At 41.0% G+C, this 12,798-nt stretch overlaps 2 protein-coding genes across 3 annotated transcripts in view; one reads left to right on the top strand and one right to left on the bottom strand.

Annotated features, from left to right (window-relative positions):
• LOC106973462 (cytochrome P450 4B1) overlaps positions 1–5,295 on the bottom strand; it is a 60,607-nt gene extending 55,312 nt beyond the window's left edge. Inside the window, exon 1 of the mRNA XM_053213722.1 lies at positions 5,089–5,295. Coding sequence (XP_053069697.1) covers positions 5,089–5,112 — 24 coding nt within the window. The 5' untranslated portion in view covers positions 5,113–5,295. The remainder of the gene's footprint in view (positions 1–5,088) is intronic.
• A 177-nt stretch (positions 5,296–5,472) lies between these two features.
• Positions 5,473–12,798, top strand: part of EFCAB14 (EF-hand calcium binding domain 14) — a 38,217-nt gene continuing 30,891 nt past the window's right edge. For both annotated transcript variants that reach the window (XM_015070581.3, XM_015070573.3), the window contains exons 1-2: positions 5,473–6,605; positions 8,038–8,186. In XM_015070581.3, coding sequence (XP_014926067.1) covers positions 6,424–6,605; positions 8,038–8,186 — 331 coding nt within the window. In that variant the 5' untranslated portion in view covers positions 5,473–6,423. The remainder of the gene's footprint in view (positions 6,606–8,037; positions 8,187–12,798) is intronic.

The following is a 12,798-nucleotide window of genomic DNA, read 5'->3' as shown; positions in this document are numbered from 1 at the left end:
ATTTAATTGGCTTAAAGAAAATCAAGCATTTATACAAATCAAGTATGCTCTCAGAAATATGGAAAGTAATCCAAACGTTTTTCAAGTTCATGTGATTTGAGATAATCTTTGATAAATGAAAGCCAGTTTACGTTTATTGGTTTAATAAAAGCAGGCCTGTCTTCAAAATTTGTCAACAAGAAAAATAACTTAAGGTGATTAGTTGTTTAATGTCTAATCTAAGCATAATCGTTAAAAGCAAGTAATTTAAACAAATATAAAGCTTATACTAAGGTAAACTAAATAATGGATATTCATTGAATATATAAATCATCTCCAAATAAGATAAGCATTCAATGCTAAGTGTAAGTTTATCTACTTTTGGCTTTTTTCTAATTTTTTACAGAAAGACAAAATATATTTGGGTTTATTAACCATGTTTCGTGCCACATTTAAAAAGTACCATGAGGGGGAGCCTGGGTGGCTCAGTTGGTTAAGCATCCATCTCAGGCTCAGGTCATGATGTCACAGTTTGTGAATTCAAGCCCCGCATCAGGCTCTGTGTTGACAGCTCAGAGCCTGGAGCCTCCTTCAGATTCTGTGTCTCCCTCACTCTCTGCCGCTCCCCAGCTTGCACTCTGTCTCTCTCTCTCTCTCTCTCTCAAAATAAATGAACATTAAAAACAAAAGTTACCATGAGGAAGAATATGCTTCTAGAAATTATGAAATGTGTTTATCAATTTTCTAGTCCAATAATTGCTTACTTCTTAGTTTAAACTAGGAATTAAGGATTCTAAGGGTTAAGAATTTTGATAAATGTATGTAATTAAAACTACTAGAAATAATAAGGTTGAAAAAACAACTGTCTATGGAAAGCAGAAAGGTAAGAAAAGTAGAATGTGTTTTTGGATAAGGAAAGGCATGAAGGACGTGGGGTTTGTTTTTGTTTTTTTTTTTTTGCTTTGGGTTTTGGTTGTTTTGTTTTGTTAAGAGAAAAAAGAAAGTAATTTTGTCCTAGAGTAAAATGATTATTCCTAATTAAGAAAGGAAAAAAATAAGACAAAACCTAAATGGATAGAGAAAATTGTGTAAGTTGTGGACAAGGAATCTTGAGAAGGGAATTTTAGGTGTGGTCAAGCTGATTAAGATTGAAATGGATTTATTTATGTTAAAAAAATGGAGAGTTTTAATATCAAAAGTACACTGAAGCAGAATTAGAATTTAGTTTTCTCTCTATTAAAAGGACAAAAGTTTCTTAGATTATTGGTCTGCTCTTTTTTTAAAAAAAATTTTTTAATGTTTATTTTTGAGAAAGAGAGTGCAAGTGGTGGGGGCGGGGGGGGGGGTGGTGGCAAAGAGATGTGGAGACACAGGATCTGAAGCAGGCTCCAGGCTCTAAGCTGTCTGCACAGAATCCGACGCAGGGCTCGAACTCACAAACTGTGAAATCATGACCTGAACTGAAGTCGGATGCTTAACCAACTAAGCCACCCAGGCGCCCCTGTTCTGCTCTTAATAAAAATTATAAACAAAGATTTTTCTTTACCTTTAATGTAATCTGTCTAGAAAACAAAGATTCTGTGTTTTGTCTTTATAAAGTCTTTGATCATTTAGGAAAGAACCCAGTCTTCTCTATTAAAAGAGCTAGGTTTTTGTTGTTGTTTTACAAGGATGTAACTTCCAGTATTTGCTTTTTAAATTTTTTTAATGTTTATTTTATTTTTGAGACAGAGAGCATGAGCGGTGGAGGGCAGAGAGAGAGAAAAACACAGAACCTAAAGCAGGCTCCAGGCTCTGAGCTGTCAGCACACATCCCCACACTGGACTCGAACTCGTCAACTGTGAGATCATGACCTGAGCCGAGGTCAGGCACTCAACTGACTGAGCCACCCAGGTGCTTTTTAAATCTTGTATCACTTTGGTTTAATGGGTAACTAAATATTGTATCACAGTGATCTATGATTGTATTTTATCAAATAATAATTTGTCTTTTGACATTTGTAACAAACTTCCCCAGATGAAATTCTGAATAAAGTAGTAAGAGAAATGTTAATTTCTTTGGTCATTTGAGATGTTAAATTACATGGGAAGCATGGTCAAATAAGAAGCGATGCTGAACTTTCTTTAGCTTATACTTATATATGTTAATATAAGTGTTCCAGAGATTGTATGAAATTCCTAAAAATCCGATGTGTTCTGGTATAACGTTATCAGCCATGATTTTTAAATGTATGTCACAAAAAGAACCAAATTTAGTTGTCAATTTCATCATTGTCTTTGTTTGTGTATGTGAACTCTTACCAGATCTTTTAAACTCTTTTGTAACTTATAGACTGTTATTGTTTCACTTTGATGCTTTTGCAAAAGTATTCCCGCAAAAGTCGCTTCATCTTCAAAGAGATAAATGGAAAAAACCTTGACAAGTATTCTAAAATTCAGGTTTCTGGTATCGTTAAGATCAGAACATCACATAAAGTAAGAATTTCTAAAGCTCCAATGGAAAGCTGATTGATTCATAAAGCTGCTAACTCAAGATGAAGCAAAAGTTAGGGATTAAATGCCTAACACTGAAGGAACTGATGAGATGATTGTAATTTTTATTCCATTTAAAACATTGCTAGTAAAAAAAAAAAAAAAGACTGGGGGAAAAAAAAACATTGCTAGTTCTTTAATGCTTTGTTCTCCAGATTTAAAGAACCCCTTTTTCTCCTCTCTTTCATGCTATCTGTAACTTATAGCAATTTGGTAAAATGTCTTTGTGACCAAGGTTAAAACATTTCTTTTTCTCCCTACCTGATCCCTCCTGTATTCAGAAACTCCTATTAAATATTCTTGTTTTTATGATAATATATATATTTGCATAAGTTCAATAAGAATCTGTTCTCCTTGTAACAGGACACAATTGGACAAGTCATTGGCTTGGCTTCCTAGCCTCAAGAAGCTTTGGAAAGTGCAATCTGAGAGAAGTTCTAGCAAAGCAGATTTTAAAGAGCCTATATGGTCAGTCACTATCCTTGCTGTACTTATGCAAATAATCAGGCCCCATTTATTGAAACTACTTAATTTATAAACAAACTAGTCTTACTGTGGTTATCTTTGGCAGAAATGGGGATGATTATACAGAATCATAACCTCAAACTCAGAAGCAGTATTTGTAATTTGCTTGAACTATCAACCTTTGTTTTTATTTTGTTTCCATAGAAATCCCTCTCATTAAACTACCTGATTGCTCACATCAAATAGAAGCCAATTTAGCCAACACTGGCTTCTGACCTACAACCTTCTCAAGTTCAGCCTGTTCTAACTAATTATGCTAATACATGATGTGATGCCTATGTAAATAAATAACTCATAAAAAATTGAAACCCAATTGCACATTATTCAAAAAATATAGATTGACTTAGGTAAAACATGAATCTGATTATAACCCATTTGAGTTATTTAGTTGGTTAAATCTTGGCCCCTGGGAATCTCTGCTCTGGAAAATTTCTCAGTCCTTGGTTATTGTTTTCCTTACAGTCATCACATTAACCTCTCCAGCATGTTGCATACTCTGGAGGGTTTTAAATGCCTCAGCAGCCACTCATATGCCAAATGGTAGCCATCAGGATCAGACAACTGAATGAAATCAGCAATAGCCACGTAAATGATGAAGATGGTAACTAATGGCCCTCCTGCCTGATGACTCAACTACTGGGAACATAGAATGTGTGGTTCTTCAGCCTGACTACATCAATGGTAGTAACCAAGAATAATGCTATATTGGTTGGTCATACCCTCAGCGTGCTGAGACAATGACCAAAATGTGGGGAAGGGGGATTATTAAAATCAAAAACAAATGGAGACCAGCCTTGAAAACTCCCTGAGCAGACAAAGCCAGTTTAATCATACAAATAAAGCTTAATTTAGCTTTAAGTTTGCAAGGCTAACTTGACCTGGGTTGCTTGTGCCCCTGGAAATCATAAGCAAAACTTAAATTGCTTCCAAGGTTAATGTGAGGTAACCACTGGCCAATTCCCTATCATTTAAGAAAATTCTAATATTTATAACCAATCACTGTGAAGTCACTGCTTTGTTACTATACAAGCTTCTTTTTTTTTTTTGATGTTTATTATTTTTGAAAGAGTGAGAGAGGGAGCTGGGGAGGGGCAGAGAGAGAGGGAGACAGGATCCAAAGTGAACTCTGCCCTGAGAACAGTGAGCCCAATGTGGGGGTCGAACTCACAAACTCTGAGATCCTGACCTGAGCCAAAGTTGGATGCTTAGCCCACTGAGCCAGATGCCCCTATACAAGCTTTTTTATAATGATATACCCTTGAGCCTAATTCCAAGTTTTTGTTTGATTGCTCCCAGTTTGCAAACTGTCTTTAAGAGGTGTATGTACAATACAGTTTTACTAATTACTACTTCTATGACCCATTGATTTAACTTCTGTTATTTCTGAAATTTTGACACAGTTTTAAGCACCAAACTTTTCCCAAAGTCTTCATCATGGTCCATAAAGCCCTACAAGATCTAGCCCCTGACGCTGCCTGCCCTCATTTCCCACCAATCTCCTCTTTGTTCTTCAGGTTCAGCCACACCAGATCTTCCAGGCCACTCCTTCCTCAAGGCCATCGCACAACTCCCCACCTGTCTTCCTCCCAGTATCTAACCAAATGCCCCCTCCCTTATCATGAGCAACTCCCTATCCCCTTATCACATTTCAGCTTTCCTCATAACATTTGTCACCTCCTGACATTTAATATACTTGCCCGTTGTTACTCTCCTCCCACTAGAATATAAGCTGCAGGAATAGAGTTGGCAGATAAAATACAGGACATCCAGTTAAATTTGAATTTCAGAGTTAAAAAAAGATTGACTTTCCAGTATGAAGACGTCTCAGACATTGCATGGGATATACTTATACACTGAAAAAAATTCGTTGTTTATCTGAAATTCAAGTTTTCCTGATGTGCTGTTTTTGTTTAATCTGGCAACCCTACGCAGAAAAGCAGGTGGTTATTTAGCTCATCGCTGTGTCCCCAGCGCTAGAGCTGCTCCTGACAAGTAGTAAGCTCTCAGAAAATATTTATACAATGAAAGAATGTGTTCAACCGGGTCACTAACCTGTAACACGCCTAAACTTTTCATAAACAGCAACTGAGTCAGGGGGGCGGAGTCTCTAGACTGTGTTAGCCCAGATCACAACCGGGGGTCAGGTGGCTAATGCATTTTACAAGCAGGTCGAGCAGCTGGGTATTTTGCTGGCCTTCACCCCAGCACCTGGCGAAAGAAAACTCCGCCCCGGACAAGTGAACCGGCTGGTCCCAAGTGGCCCTCCTGGGGGCGGGGCCTCCCCAAACTGCCGGCGGGACCCAGCCCTCGCCGAAGCCAGGGCCCCTTTAACGCCCCGCTTCCCACCACGGCTCGCGTCCTCGTGTGACGTCACCCGGCTGACGGCCAATGGAAGCGCGGCTTACTGGCAGGCGGCGCCGGCTGCTGTGCCAAAGGGGAAGTGAGCTGGGGCTGGAGCGATGGCCCGGGTTTGGAGCCCGCGGCCGCCGCCGCCGCCGCCGCCGCCACCGCCAGCACGTTTGGAGCGGCTGCGGCTGCAACCGGAGCGGGGGCCGGAGTCGCGGCTGGAGTGGAAGCGGCGCATGTGAGTTGCCGAGAGTCGCCCTTGCCGAACACCTCAAACTCTGGGCGGGAGCGCTTCAGGTGGGCTGAGCCGCCGTCGCCCTTCTGCACCGCGCCACGCTGCTGGCCCAGACAGGAGGGTTGGGGTCTCCCAGGTGAAGGACTGGCGCTTGACAGGCTTAGCCCTCCGAGCCGGGTTCTAGGCCTTCCTCAGTCTCGGGCTCCTTTCAAACTCAGGGCGGAGGCCGAAGGACCGTGATCACCCCGACCCGGGCATTTTCTTGGCGCCTAGGCTGTGTCGGGGCTGCGAGCCCCCTATTGCTGCCACCTCTCCAGCTAGAGAGCGACTAGCGCATTCCCACTGTCTAGCTCTGCACCTCCCCCTCTCCTCTCATTCAAGAACAAGTTTCTTTTCGCTCTCAGTTGGAAGTCCTGCCCTGGAAGGCCAAAACACCCATCTGTGTGCCCTTCCCCAGTTCCTGGAGCACACTTAGAAATATCTACTTATTGGGAGATAGAGGTTGCTCCCCTATCCACCCTCTTATCTAATTGAAACTCCATGCCCAGAGCCTTACCCATTTTGATCACCAGCTCCCTGGCCATCTCTATGTGACTTCCCCCACCCATCTGAGTTCCACTTTCCTCTGGGCTCCAATCTCTAGCCCCCAGCGGATCTGGTCAGTCCCACCCCTGGGTGGGAGTGACCCGGGGCTCTGGCCCAGATTCCCCACCCTGGAAGGCAGCTCCAAGGCAGCGAGAGAATTGGGCGTCGGGTACGAACCTGGCAGCTCAGGAGTGGGTGCTCCACTCACCCCACACAAGAAGATGAAGAAGCGCAAGGAGCTCAATGCATTGATTGGTTTGGCTGGGGACAGTCGGAGAAAGAAGCCCAAGAAAGGCTCAGGCCACCGCCTTCTTCGCACTGAGCCTCCTGACTCAGACTCTGAATCCAGCTCTGAGGAGGAAGAAGAATTCGGTTTAGTTGGAAATCGCTCTCGTTTCGTCAAGTGAGTGATGCAGTGGTGAGGGGTGGGGTGGGGAAAAGGCATTTCCTTATATTACCAAAGGGGGAAATTGAAAGGAAGGAGAAGGGTGTTCTTACAAAGCAAAAAGGGTGTAGACCTTGGACAGCAAACAGGAAGAAAAGATATTAGGGAGAAGATGAGCTCAGGTTCTGAATGAAGAAGTTAGAGATCTGTCTGTAAGTGTATAAAGAATTCAGAATCCAGGGTGGAAGTATGGACTTGGGGAATGTGCCAAGAGCCCAGAGAGAGCAAGTTGGGAGTGGCAGAAAAGCTAAGAATAGGTACATGGGAGCAAAGAAGCTTTGGGGAGTAGACCTTTTTTTAAAAGTGTAGTAAAGACAGGAACTTTAAGGCTGAAGATTATTTTTCACACTCTTGATGAGTCTGAATCTTGATGGTGGGAGGATATGGTGAGGAACATACAAAGTGTGACACTTGAGAGTATGTGGAGAGTGGGAGACAAAAAGATGAGGCAACTTTTTTCCAAACCACTTTGAGATGGTGCAGCCACTAGGCAACTCCAAATGAGCTTTGAGAACATTGGGAATTGGGCCCAGGATGGAAAAAGGCTAAAGGGAACCTCGAAGGTGCCCTGGGACCCTCCCAAGAGAGCACACTCAAAGAATATTCTGCCGAGGATGTGGAAGCTAGAGCTAGGCAGAAGGTTGGAGTGCTAAAAGAGATAAATCCTTTGAGGTTTTTTTGTTTGTTTAGAGTGTCTTTGTCCTTTTATTTTGTTAAAGGAAGAGTTTGGTTTCTAATGAGCTTTGTCAAATTAAGCAGTTAAAAGCAGTCTCGGATTTGGGATGTGAAAAGATGATGAATAGTTCTACTGGAATAGTTGCCCTGATGAGTTACTTTAGACCTTGAGTGCTGGTTGAAGTTTGGTGTGAAATCTAACCCTTTTCCATGTTTCCTGCCTTCTGAGCCGATAAGCTAGAGTGCTCCAGGTGTCCACTTAAACCTACAGGCTCCTATTTCTTCTGTTTGCACTAAAACTTGCTCAAAAGTCTATGAAGTTTCAATAATAGGAAATAGGGTCCCCTGGAGGGAATATATGTTGGAGAGCCAGAAATAGGGAAATTGTAGTGCTGTAATGGAATTGCAGACATCTGGTCTTTACACTTTCCTAACACGAGTGTATCTCCAAAGACCTTAATCCATGATGATGGCTGTGGGCTGCCGTGCCCACAGGATCTCTTTCTGTGTCATGTGAAGTTTGAAACCTTTGTATCCAAAAGATGAACTCTTCATAAGGTCTTAATTAGTCACCTTCAACCCGCTGTTCAGACTTATGTGTGTTACCCAATGTTCCCTGGTAAACAACTATATGGCAACACATGTATGCTATTTCTAATACAGCTGTACTCATAATCATTTTTGTACTCCTGGTTGAATCTGTTCTTATGATCAGGGGAGACTACTTACGATGCTGCAAGATCTGTTATCCCCTCTGTGCTTTTGTCATCCTTGCCGCCTGTGTTGTGGCCTGCGTTGGGTTGGTGTGGATGCAAGTTGCCCTGAAGGAGGATCTGGATGCCCTCAAGGAAAAATTTAGAACAAGTAAGTGGTCGCCTTTTTCAGAATATTATCTTATTTCCAGGTCTAGGTCCACAGAGTGGAATTAAGAGTTTGCCCAATTATATATTCCTTCCAGCCTTCTTATACTTTTTCTTAGCTGTCAGCTTGAATGTGAGAATAGCTGTTTGTATTTTTGAAACCCACAAACAAAAAGTTATGCTTATGTACCATCATGAAAAATAGCATCTGAAATCATGGCATTGCAGTCAACACTTAAGGTGCAGAAAGGAAGTGCTAAAGTCCAGGAGTCTAGAACCTTGGTGAACCTCAGCCTGTTGCCACTTATATTTCCCCAAAGATGAAGTGGCAGTAGCCACACTGGGCTATTTCCTTCCTCCTCACATGGCCATTTGAGAAAGAATGTGGGAATGTCTGTCAGTTTCCTCCTTAAGAAACACCATATGGAAACGGGAATGGGCAATAATAATAGCATTTATTGAGTGCCTACTGTGTACCAAGTCACAAATAAATATTTGTCTCATGAATGAGACAGCCGTTTAAGAAGCTTTTTTTTCAAGTTCAAGAGTTTTATATATTTTAAATTATAAAATTATATTTTGCCATGTCCGAGGTACTTTATTTGAAAGGTGTATTTGCATAGTAGCTTCCACCAGATTTAACCTAAGTATCTTCCTTCAGCAACACTGAGATCTTTAGTTCTAGGATTCAGGAGTTAATTTTCTAAGCTAAAGAACCAGTTTCAAGTTAATCCCAAATGCCTTAACCCTAGCAGTATTAGCACATGGGGTAACTGACCACTAGGCTTTCTCAAGGTTTTAACAAAATCTGGCTCCAGAACTGGAATTAGAGCTGTGTCCCTTCTTCCCATCTCCGTCCTTCGGAGATCACAACCTCCAGGCTTTCCTTCACCCCACCCTCTGTTTGCTGCCTGCAGTTATTCAAGTTCCGAACCTGACCTAGAGGCAGCTAATCCTTAGTTACTGTGATAGTAAAGTTCTTAGTGATGTTGCTTGAAAAAAATGTTGAAATACTAATTTTGCTTTTCTTCTGATTCAGGGAATGGAACTGGGTAAACCACAGTTCTCTGCCAGAATCATCTTGACCTATATGTTTAATCAACTGGTGGAATCAGAATACAGTATAAGAAAAAATGAGATTTGTATTCTAATTAATTTCCTTCCTTAATGGCTGTCCATACCAGTTTTACAAAGTGTTTTTAAGGCCAGTGTTGTCTTTGTAAGCCAGTAATCATAACTTGGAAATGAGGTTCTCAGAAACAATGTTTAACTATATATAACCACTAAAGACACCTGCCTGTGCCCTCATCTCTATATAATTAATTGGGCCACCTAGGTTTGTGCTATAGTTTGTTTTGATCATGTATAGCAATTATTTATTTATACGTTTCAAAACATTGCTCACTTCTACCCTCCAGGGGTTCCTTTCTCTGACTGCCCTGTGCTTGTGTTTACAGGACACCCATGTAATTTATACCTTAGCTGAGCTTTTCAGGGAATTTCTTTTTTTAGAAATGTATATTTGAAGTGTATACACATAATTGACCTGGCAATCAATCAGTCAACAAATATTTGTTGAACACTTGTTAATATCAATCCCTGGAAATACTACATTCAGGAGATGCCAGGAATTGTACCCTGAACTATGAGACCTGCTTTCTACCATTGAGCAACAGTCCCCTGGGACCCTGACTACATTTGTCAGCCAGCTGAGTGAAGCAGATTTGGAATGGTCAGTCCAGCTGCTTTGTTGTCTTTGGTTTTCTGCAATAGAAATGCCAGCTCTGTAGGGGTGTCTGGGTGGCTCAGTCGGTTAAGTGTCCGACTTCGGCTTAGGTCATGATCTCATGATTCATGGGTTCAAGCCCTGTGTTGGGCTCTGTGCTGACAGCCCAGAGCCTGGAGCCTCCTTTGGATTCTGTGTCTCCCTCTCTCTCTGCCCCTCCCATGCTCATGCTCTGTCTCTCTCTCTTTCTCAATAATAAATAACATTTTAAAAAATTAAAAATTAAAAAAAAGAAATGTCAGCCCTGTAATGTCTAAAGCAGGACTTCTAGGGGGTAGATCACGGGGCATAGTCAGTAGGCTGAACCATCGTGGACCACTGGCCTCAGAGGTGTTTTTTTTTTTTTTAAACCATTATCTTGAGTAAATGAGGTCAGTCATGTTAAGCTTAAATAGTCTTTCTTTGAATTACATTTCTACTTTAAATATATTTCAAGAAATTTATTTCTTGTTTTTCAAGAGGACCCTGGAAACCACTGATTTAATTAAGACCACCTGCTGGTCTGGCTTTACTAGCTTTTTGGGAAATTCAGAGCCCTTGTTCTTTATTTCAATAACTTCTCAAAGACATTTGTCAGGAAAGGAGGCAGGATTGCTGAAATATCTGAAATAGAAAGCAAATCCGATAGACTTGGTATTTTTCCTTGTGGTCCAAAAGTAACTTGATACTGAAGCTAAAGGTACTAACTGGCCTTGAAACTCAGCTCAGTATTCTTTCCAGACCCAGGTACTTCAGAAGACCTCCACAGTTATTCTAAGGAAGGTTCCGTTCTCAACCATCCCTCCCTGTCATTCAACAATGAAACACTAGAGTAGAGAAAAAGAATTTGGAAAAGAAGGAAAATATTAATAAATTAGGCCATCTCTTCAGTCACACAGGCAGAGTAGCAGTTTGGTCATTTAGTACAGAACTTAAAAGTGTTCTTGTGGTGATGAAGGCTTTAGGAGGTAAGTGTCTGACAGCTGGAGTATTCTAGAGAGAGTACTGGCCCTAAGAGCAGATTTGACTGATGAATCCTGGGTTGCTCATTGCTAGCTGTAAAACTTAGATAAGTCGCTTATTCTTTCTGAGCCATGATTTTCTCATCCATAGAACACAAAGACCTATTTATGCTACCAAAGCACTTTGGGCATCTCTCTGTCGTAACATCTGTCACATTGCATAGTAACTCTGTGACAACACCTTGCTCCCCCGTAGGCTGAAAGCTTCAGGGTCTTCTGTATGCACTAGTGCTGCATGCAGGACTGGGTACATGGTAGAGACTCCATAACGAGTTTGAATGATTACACAAAAGTTTATTGCAAACTAAAGTGTTAAATATAAAATATTGCTGTCGATACTGTATGTATTCTGACCAGAGTGTATGCAGAAATCTCTATTTCATTATCTTAGAGATCAGAAAAAGAGCTATGTAAAGTCCTTTGAGTATTAGTATACCAAATTTTAAATGAGTTGCTTTCCATGTTGAAAGAACATAAATTAGTAATTATAAGTTGTTTGCTACCCTTCCTCCCGTTTATGTAGTCAAAATACCTTGACTGAGCTGGTCTCTCCTAAAAAGCCCCAAATCAGATAATGAAAATGATCATCTCTTGGCTCATACCATCTTAAGTATCTAGGGTGTTTTCAGGGCTTATCAGCTTTATTTGTTTGTTAGTTGATAACTGTGACCCAAGTTACTGATGTATTTGTCTTATTTCTTCTTCCACTCCTGCCTTCTACTTCTTTCATATAAACTATAGGAAAGATTCCGGCTCCCCTCCCACCCCCCAGTTGGGACATTTGACCACCTGAGAATGACAGGCATATGTGGGATAAGTTTTACTTTACAACCTCACTGAAAACGTAAAAGAAATTCAGTGAAATGCTAAGTGCTGTATTAATTTAGACTGGTAAAATGTTCTTACTGTTGGATGGATGTTTTCCTGCAAACTGTGTGAGTCAAATATTACATTAAAAGCCCTGAGGGGGGGAAAAAAATAAAAGCACTAAGGGAAATCTTTCATTTGTAAAGAAACCATTTCACACATATTTTTGAAAAATTAATAAAAATATCTAATTTTTTAAATCTGAATTTTGAGGTAGTGGGCTTGTTTGCAGTAGGGATACCACCACCACCCCATCCCCAGTTTTGTTGGGGACTTTTTGTTGTTGAGTTTGTTTGATTGCATTTTCTTTGTTTTACTTAATAGGATAACATTAGTTCCATTTCATACCCTACAGTTATTTCCCTGGACAAGCATTTGGGTGCTTCTGTGTACCTGGCACTGTGCTGTGTGCTGGAAATACGTGACAAATAAAACCTGGTCCCTGTCCTTAAGCAGCTCTCTCTTGGTCTGATAGAGGAGGACAGATGTGTTAAATGTATGTAATGAGCACAGTGTGTTAAGTGCATTGCAGAGTTTGGAATGGTAAAGTGGTGGTGGTCCAAGCCGGGAGCCCAGCTATTTGTGCTGAATCTTGAAAGGAATTAACTAGGCTAAAGTAACAAATGGAGAAGGAGCAAGCCAAGGGCATTTAGGAAGAAAGAATAGTGTGCGCAGGGTCACCGAGGCTTAAAGAGGTTCATGTCTGGGAAATCCATTTGGCTGGGAGATAGTTTGAAGAGTTATGTAAAGTGATGAGAAATGTGGTTGGGAGGTAAGCACAGACCAGATTTATTTGATCAGTGATACTTACTGAGTGCCTAAGATGTGTCAGGTATATTCCAAAGCTGGCTTCACAGGGAGGAACCAAAAAAAGTCATGGTGCTTAAATTTTAGTAAATTGTTATATATCTGTCCTGTATGCCAGGGGTTTTTTTGTTTTGTTTGTTTTGTTTTTTTGGTTT

Source organism: Acinonyx jubatus, chromosome C1, assembly GCF_027475565.1.
Source record: "Acinonyx jubatus isolate Ajub_Pintada_27869175 chromosome C1, VMU_Ajub_asm_v1.0, whole genome shotgun sequence".
NCBI classification, from domain to species: domain Eukaryota; kingdom Metazoa; phylum Chordata; class Mammalia; order Carnivora; family Felidae; genus Acinonyx; species Acinonyx jubatus.
This window is presented reverse-complemented; position numbering and strand designations above follow the sequence as displayed.